The sequence below is a fragment of the Leucoraja erinacea genome, chromosome 16 (genome assembly GCF_028641065.1).
Source record: "Leucoraja erinacea ecotype New England chromosome 16, Leri_hhj_1, whole genome shotgun sequence".
NCBI lineage: Eukaryota > Metazoa > Chordata > Chondrichthyes > Rajiformes > Rajidae > Leucoraja > Leucoraja erinaceus.
Genome location: NC_073392.1, coordinates 43,779,133 through 43,794,582, shown reverse-complemented (window position 1 = coordinate 43,794,582; position 15,450 = coordinate 43,779,133). Strand labels below are relative to the sequence as shown.

General features: G+C 42.8%; 1 protein-coding gene across 1 annotated transcript in view; it reads left to right on the top strand.

The window, feature by feature from the left end:
* ippk (inositol 1,3,4,5,6-pentakisphosphate 2-kinase) overlaps positions 1 to 15,450 on the top strand; it is a 66,402-nt gene that overhangs the window by 24,401 nt on the left and 26,551 nt on the right. The window contains exons 5-6 of the mRNA XM_055648272.1: positions 8,259 to 8,380; positions 10,134 to 10,223. Coding sequence (XP_055504247.1) covers positions 8,259 to 8,380; positions 10,134 to 10,223 — 212 coding nt within the window. The remainder of the gene's footprint in view (positions 1 to 8,258; positions 8,381 to 10,133; positions 10,224 to 15,450) is intronic.

The following is a 15,450-nucleotide window of genomic DNA, read 5'->3' as shown; positions in this document are numbered from 1 at the left end:
ATGAGATGACATTTTTGAACCATGAAAGATAAATTATTAATTATTTACCAAATATAAGATGGGTAGTTTGTGAATATCACTAAAAACAAGCGGACAGTTGCATAGGATTAAATATAACTTGCATCTGTTTCTTTTTATCTCCCCTTTCGTGAGAATGCATTTGGTCAGTTTCATTGCGGGTAGCTATTGAACTTGACAAGCAGTCAAGCTTTTATGTCATGATTAAACAATCTAACACACAGCTGTTAGTATTTTTAGCATGCAGGAATGAAAATAATCTTGCAGCTATCAAAATAAATTATTTTTGAAAATCTCATGGGGGAAAAATAACTTTGTTATTGCAAGCCTGATGCTCTCTCCCACTGACCACCTTTTCCCCCAATTGAGACAATTGTCTTTATGATGTGGGCGTCTATAAGGTGTCATAGTCATGCAGTGTGTAAACAGACCCTTTGGCCCATGTGCCCCATCTACACTAGTCCCACCTGCCTGCATTTGACCCTGTCCATATGTTTCTTTAATGTTGTGATAGTACCTGCATCAATTGCCTCCTCTGGCAATTCGTTCCATACACCTACCACCCTTTGTGTTAAAAAAAAAGTTGCCCCTCTGGTTCTTGGTTTCTTTACTTTGGCAAAGAAACTGTTCATTTACCTTATCCATTCCTCATGATCTTGCACACCTCTAAGATCATCCCTCAGCCTGCTGTGCTTCAAGGAATAAAATCCTTGCCTGTTCAATCTCTTCCTATAGCTCAGGCCTTGTATCCTGGCAAGATCCTGGTAGATCTTTTCTGCACCCTTTCCAGCTTAACAACATCTTATAACGGTGACCAAAACTAAACACAATACTCTAAATGTGGCCTCACCAATGTCTTTTACAACTGTAACATGACCTACTCTGACTGATGACCAATGTGTCAGATGCCATCTTGATGACCCTGTCTACTTGTGATGTCACTTTCAATGAACTATGTACCCGCATTCCTAGATCACCATGCTCTACAACACTCCCCAGAGCTCTGTCTTTCACTGTCGACCCTGCCCCGATGTTATGACACAAATGCAACACTTCTCTGTATTAAACTCCTTTAACCATTCCTCAGCCCACCTGCACAACAAATCAAGATCCTGTTGCAATTTATGACAACCATATTTGTATCTACAATACTAATTGTTTTAATGTCATCTGCAAACTTACTAATCATGCCATGTATGTTCTCGTCCAAATCATTGATATAGATGACAAACTGCAATTGTCCCAGCACTGAACCCTGAAGCACACCACCAATCAGTGTTGTGATGAATGAACCTAGTCACTCGGAGACCAGGAAGTTGTGGATATGAAAGTGAAACAGACATTCCCTTGGAGATCTCCTCAGTAGAATCTCCAAACTCGATATCCATTGCGATTTTATTTTTTAAGTACAAAGACGACAATTAACTAGAGTTTCATTGGCTATAACTACCTTCTTGGCTTTAACATTTTAAGTGCATATGGGTAACTGCAGAATTACATATTTACAATGGGAATACATTGAAGTTCCCTAAGTACCTCTGAATATTTGAACACCGTTACTGGGTCTAAGTAATTCATATGGTTTTATTAGTGTTGAGCGATGGCTCCCGGGATAAACAAACAACAGAATATTAAGTGGCAGGGATACACCTTTAATACTGTGTAACACATGAGATGGCCATCAAATGTTTTCCTAATCGCAAGAAGGTTTCATTGAGGGCCAACTAACGTGCAGAATTCTTTATTGTCCTTAATGGTACACATAGAATATCCCACACCTGATTGGTCTCAATAGTCTTAAAGCATCCTTACAAGTTTCATATGACATAAAAATAAATGGAGTTGTGTATAGTGAAGAAAGTTGTCAAAGGATTCAGTGGGATTCCAAGGTGGAAATATGGGCTGAGAAATGGCAGATGGAGTATTAATCTAGAGGAGTGTGAGATATTGCACATTAGAAGGTCAAATGTAAGAGAATACAGTAAATGTCAGGCCTCTTAGGCGAATTGATGTGCAGAAGAATCTGAGTGCAAGTCCACTGCTCCTGAAAGAAGCAGCATAACTAAATAAGGTGGTAAAGAAGGCTTACGGCATACTAGACTTCATAGATTAGAGCACTTTTATAGGAGGATAAAAGTTGGAAGTCGTATTGCAGCTGTATAAAATTTTGTTTACGCCACATTTCAAGAATTGTGAATGATCGCTGCTCTACAAGAAGAATATGGGGTTGGAGAGGGTGCAGAGAGGTTTACCAGGATGTTACTTGGATTAGCTATTGTGAGAAGTTGGTTACATTTGGATTGTTTTCTCTTGCGCACTGATGGCGGAGCGGAAACCTTATGGAAGTATATAAAATTATAAGAGAGGTAGTTAGGGTGGATAGTCAGTCGTTTTTCTCAAAGTGGAAATGTCAGAAAGGGCAAAGCTTAAAGGTCAGAGGGGAAAGTTTTTAAAGGAGACGAGGCAAGTTTTTCTATTTTGGTAGGTCCCTAGAATGTGCTGCCAAGGGGACTTATTGGAAGCCAATCCGAAAGCAATGGTAAAGAGGTGCTTGGACAAACGCATGAACAGGCAGTAAAAATAGATGGATAGAGACAATAATTGACATGAACATCATGGGCTGAAGGGCCTATTTCTGTTCTACACTGTTCTATGTTTTAGTTTAGAGATGCAGAATGGAAATGGGACCTTTGGTCCACCGAGTCCATGCTGACCATCTGTTCATGCTGGTGACATGTTATTCCACTTTCAATAGACAATAGGTGCAGTAGTAGGCCATTCGGCCCTTCGAGCCATTCAATGTGATCATGGCTGATCATCCCCAATCAGCACACCGTTCCTGCCTTCTCCCCATATCCCCTGACTCCGCTATTTATAAGAGCCCTATCTAGCTCTCTCTTGAAAGCATCCAGAGAACCCGCCTCCACCGCCCTCTGAGGCAGAGAATTCCACAGACTCGCAACTCTCTGTGAGAAAAAGTGTTTCATCGTCTCCGTTCTAAATGGCTTACTACTTATTCTTAAAGTGTGGCCCCTCGTAATGGACTCCCCCAACATCGGGAATATGTTTCCTGCCTCTAGCGTTGCCAAACCCTTAACAATCTTATATGTTTCAATGAGATCCCCGCGCAGCCTTCTAAACTCCAGAGTGTACAAGCCCAGCTGCTCCATTCGATCAACATATGACAGTCCCGCCATCCCGGAAATTAACCTTGTAAACCAACGCTGCACTCCCTCAATAGCAAGAATGTCCTTCCTCAAATTAGGAGACCAAAACTGCACACAATGCTCCAGGTGTGGGCTCACTGGGGCTCTGTACAACTGCAGAAGGACCTCTTTGCTCCTATATTCGATTCCTCTTGTTATAAAGGCCAACGTGCCACTCGCTTTCTTCACTGCCTGCTGTACCTGCATGCTTACTTTCATAGACTAATGTACAAGGATCCCCACAGGGCTCTCGCTTAACTTTTTTTCCCTTGTTGCCAGCCGGGCAACCTTGGCAACTTTTTAGGTTGCCAAATGACAGTTTAAGTGGTCATTTAAGATGGCTTGCATGACGTGTGCGATAATGTGCTCTGACGAAGTGCGTAGTTACCAGTCGGAATTATGCTCAATGAAGCATTCACATATTTCTGCTTCAAAATAAAGTCACAAACTAAACATATTCACCAATCAAGACATGAGATATACCACATGACATGCAGCAAAATTATAATACAGTATCTCAACTCTTTTTACACATTGCAATTAATGCAATTTTTATTATTTCTTTCCACTTCCAAACAAAAATGTGGTAGGATTATTCAGTGTATGATCAACTTCTATCAATAAATCCTGGACCATGATACCATATATGCTTAACCATGCACACTACAGATTGATGCAAGCATGTTTTCTGTGAAGGACCGAAAATTATCATGACATGGCCATAGCATCGTTATTGGTACAGAAACGCTTCCCACATAATTTATCCACAACAAAATATACAGGTTGCAAGGAATTTTCTAACGGCATTTAATGATTATAGCTGACAAAACTAACTATACCCATCTGACAGGGTAAACATTACACTAACTAACAAGAGATGGCCAAAGGACATAAATGCAGCAAATGTTCTTTTGGTAATATATTTGAAGGTGTCAAGACGCCACATTACCGGGCATTCAGATTAGATGTATGTGTTGTGAACAGCAATGAAGATACTCAGTTTGTAAGCAACAAATTAAAAAAAAAATGTTGATAAACGCTTTTTCCATCATTCCCACTTCAGAATCAATGTTAACATTTCGACTGAAATATCTCCTGACCAAATATGTGATGTATATGATCGACTGTAGAAGTAAAACCTGGATAAATCCAACGTATAGTTGTGAATGTTGCTCATTAAATAACTACAGTACTGATACTCCATATTAAGAGCATTGATTTGCCGTTAAAATGAATTCTGTGATAACGTGTCAACGGTAGCAGTGACAATCGAACATTGCGGTTTTAATGTTTCACGTGTTCACAATTTAATTAATCCATCTTAGAAACATAGACATAGAAACATAGAAAATAGGTGCAGGAGTAGGCCATTCGGCCCTTCGAGCCTGCACCGCCATTCAATATAGTCATGACTGATCATCCAAATCAACATCCCATACCTGCCTTCTCTCCATACCCCCTGATCCCTTTAGCCACAAGGGCCACATCTAACTCCCTCTTAAATATAGCCAATGAACTGGCCTCAACTACCTTCCGTGGAAGAGAATTCCACAGATTCACCATTCTCTGTGCAAAAAAAAGATTTTCGCAACTCGGTCCTAAAAGACTTCCCTCTTATCCTTAAACTGTGACCCCTTGTTCTGGACTTCCCCAACACCGGGAATAATCTTCCTGCATCTAGCCTGTCCAACCCCTTAAGAATTTTGTAAGTTTCTATAAGATCCCCCCTCAAATCTTCTAAATTCTAGCGTGTACAAGCCGAGTCTATCCAGTCTTTATGGATTAAAACAAATAACATTGGGAATTAAAACATATTTGATTACATTCCGTTATCAAACATAGTCAATGTTCGCTCTGAAGACATTTCCAGCACAATAGGGTTGGGGGGGGGGGGGGGGGGGGTGAATCAGTGCAGGATGGATAGGTGGCGGTGGGGGGGGTTTAGTAGGCAATCGGTGCGGAATGGATGGATTGAGGCAGGGGAATTAGTGCGTTGGTTGGTGTAGGTAAAATTGTGAGGGGAGAGTGGGTAGAATTGGGGGGGATCTGTGCATGATGGATGGGAAGAAGGGTCAGTGCACGATGAATGGGAAGAGGGGTCAGTACGGGATGAATTGGGGGACCAGTGTAGGATTGATGGGGAGTGGCAGGAGAATCAATGTGAGGTGGATAGGCAGGATGAATAGGGAGGGGGGGAGTAGATGAGGAAGGAAGCACAGGGGATGTAAGTGAGTGACTGAATAGAGGCAGGAATGGGGATCAGTGCGGGATGGAGAGGAGGGGTCTCAGGATAAGGGGGGTGGAGGGGGGCGTACGAGAGAGAGAGAGAGAGAGAGGAAGGGGCAGAGGAGGTATGAAGGAAGGTCAGCGCTCCTTGGACAACACCGGCATCATCGCTCAAATCACGATAAAAATATGGAGGGGACCGGGGGACAGAATATCTTGGTGCGCATGCGCACGCACGCACGCGGCTTCTGAGGCCCCGTGAATGGTAATTTCAGCTCAACTCTGCCTGTCTCGCCTACAGCCCTGTCTAAATCCAGACAGGGACAGGCAGAGTTGAGCAGAGCTGCTTCTCTGCGCTGGCTGAAGGCACCGCGCCCGTCTGACTCCCGACGTCTCTGGCCACCCTCGGGGGGGGGGGGGGGGGGGGGGGGGGGGGGATGTCCAGTGGCGGTTCTGCACCAATTACAGCGCTGGAGACTGGGATCGGTCTTGGCCAAAGATCCTATAGTGCTATAGGATCTTTGGTCCTGGCTGCAGTGCAGGGCTGCCGAGAGTCTTGGCACGTCTCCCTCCTCCAATAGCCGCGCTCCATCCTTATCCCCCAACTTCCGCCTCTGACCAACACCTCCCTCCGCCAAGCTCCGTTGGCGGAGTGGCAGCAGCGGCCGCTAACAGCAAAGATCCTATAGTGTTATCAGGCCGGGCGGGGTGCGGGAGGAGGAGGAGATGGAGCCGCCGCTGCTGCTGTGCGGGGCCCGTCATTCGCTCCGACCCTCTGACACGCCACACTTAGCATCTTTCCCATGGTATATATTTGCTATAAACCAAGTTGCCAAGCCGGGCAAAATGACTCGCCGTTTAGGTTGCCCGGCGGCACTTTGAGTGGTCAGTGGCACCCAGGCAACGGTTAATTGCGAGCCCTGCCCCAGATCCCGTTGTACTTCCCCTTTTCCCAACTTGATGCCATCAACTACCTACACACCAGAGGCAATTTAGTGTCCAATTAATCCAAAAATCAGCAGGTTTTTAATTTAACATTCCCATATTGCTGCCTTTGTACTTTTGAAGATTTCAGAAATTTAGCTGAAGATTTGCTCTCTCCAAAACTGCATTCTACATAACTTTGAACCTTTTTGTCCTATCATGAGCAGCAAAAAGAAAGTAGTTCTATATTGTTTTAAGTGTTCAGGAATGAGGGGTGAGCCTATTGAAACGCAAGGCCCTGTCTTGAATTGAAAATTATAGCTGAAATGCCTAAGAACTTCTCATGGTGGGTGGTGAATTGCTGGGATTCTCTAACCACAAGGATGTGGAGACTGGATCATTAAAGAGGAAGTAGAATTTTGAAAGGGAGGGTTTGAGGGCTAGGGTTATGTTGTACCCAGCAAGAGTTTGTATTCGTGTAGATCAGGAGTTCCCAACCTTTTTTGTCCCGTTTACCCCTGGCAACTTTAATAGCACATAATAAAGTTATTCCACTTATTTATTAACAACTAACGATGAACAGAAGGTGGACAAAAATGCTGGAGAAACTCAGCGGGTGAGGCAGCATGTATGGAGCAAAGGAAATAGGCAACCTGTCTGAAGAAGGGTTTCGACCCGAAACGTTGCCTATTTCCTTCGCTCCATAGATGCTGCCTCACCCGCTAAGTTTCTCCAGCATTTTTGTCTACATTCGATTTTCCAGCATCTGCAGTTCCTTCCTAAACATAATGATGAACAGATACTGGTATACCAGAACCAAACACAGTCAGTCAATGAGAAAAAATATGTACAAATCCAAAATCAACTAATTTACCCCCTGGGTAGGTGAAATTTACCCCCTGGGCAGGTGAAATTTACCCCCTGGGCAGGTGAAATTTACCCCCTGGGTAGGTGAAATTTACCCCCTGGGCAGGTGAAATTTACCCCCTGGGTAGGTGAAATTTACCCCCTGGGGGTAAATATACCCTAGGTTTTGAACCTTTGATGTAGATCATCAATATTATATTGAATTGCACAGGAGACTGTGGGACATAGGACACAGAAGGCTGTGACCTCCTGATCTTATTTGCATGTGATTTTAGAGAGTCATAGAGTGATAGTGGAAACAGGCCCTTCAGCCCAACTTGCCCACACCGGCCAACATGTACCAACTACGCTAGTCCCATCTGCCTGTGTTTGGTCCATATCCCTCCAAACCTGTCCTATCCATGTACCTGTCTAACTGTTTCTTAAATGTTGGGTTAGTACCTGCCTCGAATACCTCCCCTGGCAGCTTGTTGAATACACCCATCACCCTTTGTGTGAAAAAATTACCCCTCAGATTCCTATTCCAATAGCCTATCTATTGCCCTTCACCTTAAACCGATGACCTCTGGTCTATGAGAAACAATAGCCAGAGAGTTTGTGGTGGAGTCATGATCATAGAGGGATATGGAATTGATGTCAAATGGGAATGGTATAATGTAAAAATAAAAGTGCTGAAGGAACTGGGCGGGTCAGGCAGCATCTGCAGAGGGTAATGGACAGATGACATTTTGAGTTGGGACCATTCCGAAGGATGGTTATAGATAGGCACGATCAGTATGGACATAATGGGCTGCAGAGCCTGTTTATGTGCTGCGTAATTGCATGACATGTTCACTCATCGTATATACTTTGTTCAATGGAGAATCAACATTTCGGATTTCTAATATTAAGATTGCATTAATAATCACAAAATATTTATGTACCATATCAACGTTTAAATGAACACTATCTTGTATAATCTAATTATAATTTAATGTAATTTTGTAATTGAAAATGCATCTTAATCTTACTTTGCAGAATCACGTTGCAATAAAGTAATGGATGCTTTCAGTGGATATACATTATGCCTTCCGGATCTCACTAAATTCCAAACCTCCCCTCAATTGGAAAAACGACCGCCACTTTGTATAGAAATTAAGGTAATTGCTGTGGAGGAACACAGAATTATCTTCAGTGAGATGTTAATAAGTAATGCTGGTTAAAATGTTCGAAAATCTGTTTTTTTCCATTCCTGCTAAGAAATTGTATTTTTGGGACATTGTTTCTGAATATCGATTCTTATGTTTTTTGTTCCACTTTTATCATATTTTTATTTTAATATACATTCAAGCAAAATGTGGCATTTGCCATTTATATCCAAGTTATTGCAATGTTTTGCATTTATACTACTAAAAGTTAAGTTTGAGCAACAATTTAAAAATTAGCATAAAAATTCCTATCAAGTGGTTAACAATTCATCAAACCACAACTGTGTACAATAGCCTATCCAGAAGTTTAATTCATGATCTAAGTGAAGCACTTTGATCACCTGGACAGATGTAATTTGAGAAAGTGACTGCTGTCACTTTGTAGCATCTAGTGATGCTCAATACAGTAAACCCTTATTTTACCAGACTCCTTTATAACTGATTTCGGATATAGCAGACTGACCTGCTGATGCCGTCCCTGGCTCACATTGTCTCCCTGACTGTTTAGATCCCCGGCTTCCGACCCCGCCCATGACTCGTTGTGCAAGTCCTTCTTTGTCCACCGCATGGTGTTGTGGCCCGTGGGGACGGTGCTTTGTTCAGGCCACCGACAGGACACACTTGATCACTGTGGCTCTCACTTGCTGCTTGCTGTCGGCGATGGCTTTGTCTACTCCCCGCTCAACCATTGCTGCCACCTCCTACTCTCGTTGCTTTATCCACTCTGCCTCTTTCCCTCCCACCCCCCCCACCCCACCCTTACCACTGACTCCCCCAGAGTCACCAACATACTGGAGATGACAGAAAATGAGAGAGGATGGTGCCCTACAATGACCAAGCATGTCTTGTCATTGGCAGCAGCCTGAAGAAATCTCTGCTGGCTAGGGACTACAAATGTGAACAGCAACAAGAGCAGCATGAACTGGTGAATAAGGCATGCTTGTACAGATCTAGTTTTAAGCTGATATGACACAGTGCTGGAGTAACAGCAAACTGAATCAATCTGAAGAATGGTCCCGGCGTCACCTATCCATGTTATCCAGTAATGCTGCCTGACCCGCTGAGTCACTCTAGCATTTTGTCTCTTTTATGTATTAACCATCATCTGCAGTTCTTTGTTTCAACTACATACACTGATAATACCTACTCAGTTATAATAAGCAATTGGCAACTGTCCATTCTTCCCCTTGTCCTCCATTATAACATGGCTTTACTGTATATGCAGGCTTCATTATTACACATATGAAATTTTAACAAGTAATCACTTAAGCTAGGCATTTATGGTAACCAATGGAGGTTAAAGAAATTCCATATTTAGTTTATTATTGTCACTTGTACTGAAAAAGTACAATGAAAAGCTTTTGTGTGCTATCCAGTCAGAAAAAAAGCTACAAGAATACCATCAAGCCGGCCGCAGTACACATACAAAAAGGGTACATCATTTAGTGCAAGATGTAACAATCAAGCCAGATTAAAGATAGTTCAAAGGTCTCCAATAAAATTTTTTTTTTACATAGTGGGATTTTTTTGTTTACATAGTGGTAATTTATTTTCCTTGGTTTCCTCAGTGACCGTTGCCATTTGTTAGTATTTTTATGATAGACTTGATGATGTCTTGCTGCAAATGCATCCATTTTTTAAAATGAATAACAATGACATGGGTTGGTCTATTCTTGTAATTGTTTAGTTTTCATTTTATTTTCAGCCTAAATGTGGATTTATCCCTTTCTCAAGTCACATTACCAAGGAGATTAAACAGCATGCCTGTCGCTATTGCATGCATCAACACCTGAAGGTACTTGCAGATTTTTTTATGTATTATATTTGAAAAATATAATACATATTTGAAAAATATAATTGGATTCATACTAAATAATGCCATATTTGTGTAGTACGGTTTACAAGTTTAATATTGCATGTCTAGTTAAGTTTAAAATGATTTTATGGAGTACATTGTTGAGGTTAACTTTGCATATTTGTAATATCCTCCTTGGTCAAATTCCAGAAGTTCATTTCTATAACCCAATCCTGCTGACTGAAAACTGAGGCTCTGCCTACTTAATGCTGAGAAATTAGAAAAGTATTCAATATGATTGGCTACTCAACCAATCATGACATCAGAGTCAAATATTGATGTCAGAGTTATGTGTTCAATTGAAAATAACTCCAGATGCTGGAAGTCAAATAAACAAACCATTAACAACACTCAGTAGGTAAAGGGCCTTCAGTTTAATATGTTACTTTACTTTGTCATGGATGCTGCCTGACCGTTTGAGTGTTTCCAGGCTATTCTCTTTTAATTTCATTGTGTTCATTCTTGGGGCACTGGCATCAGTACAAGGAGAAAAAAGAAGTATTTCCCTTGGGACAAGCTACACTTAAATCACTGGTTTCCCAGCAGATGGAGCAGTTAAGGTCATAGAAAAGATGTGGGGAGATTTAGAAAGTTGAAGAGCACGGTGGCACAGAGGTAGAGTTGCTGCCTTAGTGCTTGCAGCGCCGGAGATCCGGGTTTGATCCCGACTACAGGTGCTGTCTGTACGGAGTTTGTATGTTCTCCCTGTGACCATGTGGGTTTTCTTCGAGATCTTCGGTTTCCTCCCACACTCAAGAGGTACAGGTTTGTAGGTTAATTCTAAGAGTCTCCACCCAAAACCTTTAGAAGGGTCTCGACCCGAAACGTCACCCATTCCTTCTCTCCAGAGATGCTACCTGTCCCGCTGAGTTGCTCCAGCATTTTGTGTCTCTCTTCGGTTTAACCAGCATCTGCAGTTCCTTCTCACACAATGAGACCCAACAAGACGACTTTGCAGCTAGTACCAGGTAGTAGTCGGGTGGGGGAGAGACGGAGAGAGAGGGAATGTTAAAGAAATCGATATTCATACTCAATCGGGAAAATTAGTTGATACCTGTCTTTAAATTTATATTTTGTTCATCTTTAAATGGAAGTCTTGGATTCATGTATCGTGGGAACAAATAAGTAAAGGCAAGATGGTAAATATAAACTACAAATTAACTTCAGAAAATGAAACTAGTAGAGATGAACTTTGCCCTTCACTTTACAAAGAATAACCTCAGGGATTATGCAGTAAATGCCATTCAAATACTCTGCAACCTTGGGATAATATTGTTCATTTTCAGATAGGTAAGTCTTGATTTGTTCAATGTTATAATTAGTTCAAATATACGGCGTGGAAACAGCCCTTCGGCCCCTCGAGTCCATGCCGACCATCGATCACCAATGGTTCTGTTATCCCACTTTCTCATCCACTCCCTACACACTAGGGGGCAATTTACAGAGGGCCAATTAACCTACAAACCCGCACGTCTTTGGGATGTGGTAGCAAACCGGAGCACCCGGAGGAAACCCATGCGGTCACAGGGAGAACGTGCAAACTCCACGCAGACAGCACCCGAGACCAGAATCAAACCCGGGTCTCCGGCGCTGTGAGGCATTAATTGTAATGCTAATACTTGGGCCTCTACTGATATGCCAGGATGATTACCCAATATTACTGATTATTAATCCATTTTATTATTGATTATGTATGTTGCGCCCGTTGTCCTTTATCTGTACATTGTGAGCAGCTTGCTTGCATTTACCGGATAGCACGCAACGAAAGGTTTACGCTGTACCTCGCTAAAGGTGGCAATAGTAAACTAAATTAATCTATTTACATGTATCTGTGTTGCTTTAACCAGCCTGTTAAGGTGCAGCAACTGAGAATGTCATTGTTCTGATGTCGCTGCACGCGACAACTAAACACTCTTGTCTTCATTCTACACTTGAAATTACCACAATGACATTTAAACGGCATTTGGACAGGTACACATGTCGGAAGGAATTAGAATTAGATTCCTTTATTGTCATTCAGACCTTTCGGTCTGAACGAAATTATGTTGCCTGCAGTCATACACAGAAACAATAAAAACAAAACCTACAATAAACACAAATTAAACACCCACCACAGTGAGTTCACCAAGCACATCCTCACTGTGATGGAGGCAAAGTCTTAGTCTCCGTCTCTTCCCTCCTTGTTCTCCCTCTGCGCTGACGCGATCGATCCAGGCTGGAGATGCCGCCCTCCAGTTCAGCGGACCTCCGTGGTGATGTCGCCGCCGCCAAAAGCCAGAACGCCGTCTCCGCTCCGAGATGACCCGCCACAGCATCAGGAACTGCAGTTGCTGGATTAAACTGATAGACACAAAGTGCTGGAGTAAATCAGCGGGTCAGGCAGCATCTCTGGAGGGAAGGAATGGGTGACGTTTCGGGTCGAGACCCAACTTCAGCCTTAAGGTCTGGGTAATTGGCTTGGTATAAGTGTAAATTGACCCTAGTGTGTATAGGATAGTGTTAATGTGCGGGGATCGCTGGCCAGTGCGGACTCGGTGGGCCGAAGGGCCTGTTTCCGCGCTGTATCTCTAAACTGAACCCTGTCCGGCTAGTAGGGCTGAGTGCCGGGACACAGTGACGTCTGGCTCTGATCGCCACAAAGCCAATCACGTATCGAGCAGCGCCATAGATCAATGGGCGTCTGGTGCTTGGAGTCGGTCCACAGACACGGAGAGGAAATTGGCTGTTACTTCGGCTTTTTGCGTCTATCAGTGACTTGGAGAGTGGGCTGGACTACGACTGACGCAGCTGTTCACGGCTCCCCTGATCTACGCTATTCCCACTCACTTATGGGCCTGTCCCACTGAGGCGACTCTTTAGGCGACTGCCAGGAACTAGTTTTACTAGCATTCACCTACGACACCTCGTGACAATCTTCAACAGCAAAAATGGTTGCCACTGTCGCTGTAGTCATCCAAAAGATCGCCTCAGAGGGACAGGCCCTTCAGGCTGCGGCTCGGTGCATCCTGGAGGACAACCAGTGGCTACTGGAAGTAGGTACCAAGCACTGGGTAGAAACGGTGGCAGATAGTGGCCTTCAAATGGGGGTGGTTGAAGAAAGCATCCTGCTTGCCTAGATTTTCACTTTTTGTAACTGCAGGAAAAATGTTCCTGATGTTGGGGGAGTTCAGGGGTCTCCGATTAAGGATAAAGGGTAGGCCAGTTAGGACTGAGATGAGGAGAAACTTTCTTCACCCAAAGAGTTGTGAATCTGTGGAATTCTCTGCCACAGAAGGCAGCGCAGGCCAATTCACTGGATGTGTTCAAGTGAGTTACATTTAGGAATCAAGGGATATGGGGGAAAAACAGGAAAGAGGTACTGATTTTAGATGAACAGCCATGATTATGTTGAATGTCAGTGCTGGCTCGAAGGGTCGAATGGCCTATTCCTGCACCTATTTTCTATGTTTCTATGCTTGAGTATATGGCAAGTTACCTCTTGAAAATACTTCAAACAACAAACATTGAAATCATACTTCTGCAATGCACTAAAACATTATTTTAATACATCAAATTTCAAAAAGTCCCTACCATGGGAGGAGGGACACCCCCTCCCACCACTCGGTTGCTCCACTCCCTCACCAGATACCCCCAAGGTGAGTGACCCCACTTTCAAAAACCTCCGCGGCCCCTGGTTCAGACAGAACACTGCCAGATGTGAGCGGGGAACTGAGGCCAGTTGTCTGTGATGGCTGGATCCCAATGCTCAGCGCTTTGTGTTTCGGAGTTGGCTAATGTGATTGATTTGTAATTAGCCTGATTTGTAATTAGTTGACAAAACCTTAATTTATTAATCCGGAATATCCAGGGGTATGGGATAAGTATTATTAAATGACATGCTAGGTGGCAGGATGTTGTCACAACATACAGCCCTGATAACCCATTATTTCCTTCAGTTAAATATTTGGAAGGTAGCACTATTGTCATTTGCCACTCAACTATTATGTTTGTTTACCTCACTGACTATCTCTAACCCCCCCCCCACACCTAAATTCCTTTGACGGGTTGAATAGAAATGTCCCCAATCTCGTTTTTCATTAATTGAACACGTAGATGAACATCCTCAAGAAGTGTAAACAAATTGAAACTGATTCGGATGCGATGTTTAAGAGGTTGTTCAAAGAAGGGGCTTATTTTAAAGGAGTAACAGAGCTACTTGCATGGGAATGTGTGATGAGGTTATTATTTGTCTTTAGTTTTAGATTGAACCAGGACATCTGAAGATTCAAAGTTTACTATAGTAATTGTGGTGATACTGACTCCAACCAACCACGTAATGAATATCATCCATTCCGGAGGTTTTATTTTTCTGATGCCATTTAAACTCGGATTTCAATCACTTCAATGTAAACGTAATTGGGAATGGGGTGCATTAGAACAAAAAATTGCCCTCAGTACATATTAACTGTAATATAATAATGTATGCATGTTGGTAGGTGCAATCAAAACAAAGATCAGTTTTATCATTGTTGTGTTATGAATACTACACAACATATTATGTACTCTCAAGATCACATTTAATAGAATAATATTGCTTAAATATATAGCTGTTGGATTTTGTATTTCGGAAAAGTCCCATCTGAGAGGAAGACAGCAAAATACTGAAAATATTGGGGATGAAAATGATTCAGGACAGTTTGTTAGGAAAATGAAGGAAATGGTAACAGAATACTTATACAGCTTAGTGAGTATAATTTTATGGATGAGAAATTGTGTTCAACCAATTGATGACTTCTTTGACAAAGTAACTAGCATATTAGATACCAAGGAAGCCAATGGATGTAGCAAATTTTGTTTTTTACAAATTTTGGTCCTTGAAGTGCCCCATAAGATTACCGCATTAGATAAGCACCTGTGGACTTGAACGTAATAGGTTCAGTCCAGGGGGTCAGATATGGGGCTTTATGTGTGGGTCAGATATATTGTCAGTGCAGAGGGGCTAGGAGCAAGACCAAGTGTGCATCCAGAGTCAAGGTCTGGAATAGTACTAAGTGTACAGTCAAAGCTGGGACAATGGGAGTGTTGAGCACTGGGAACCTAAGCAGGTAAGCAGCTATGATCAGGGAAGAATAGGGGGCCAGGTGTAAGGCTGGGGTCAGGGTCAGGAATGAGAGAAGGTATGCAACTG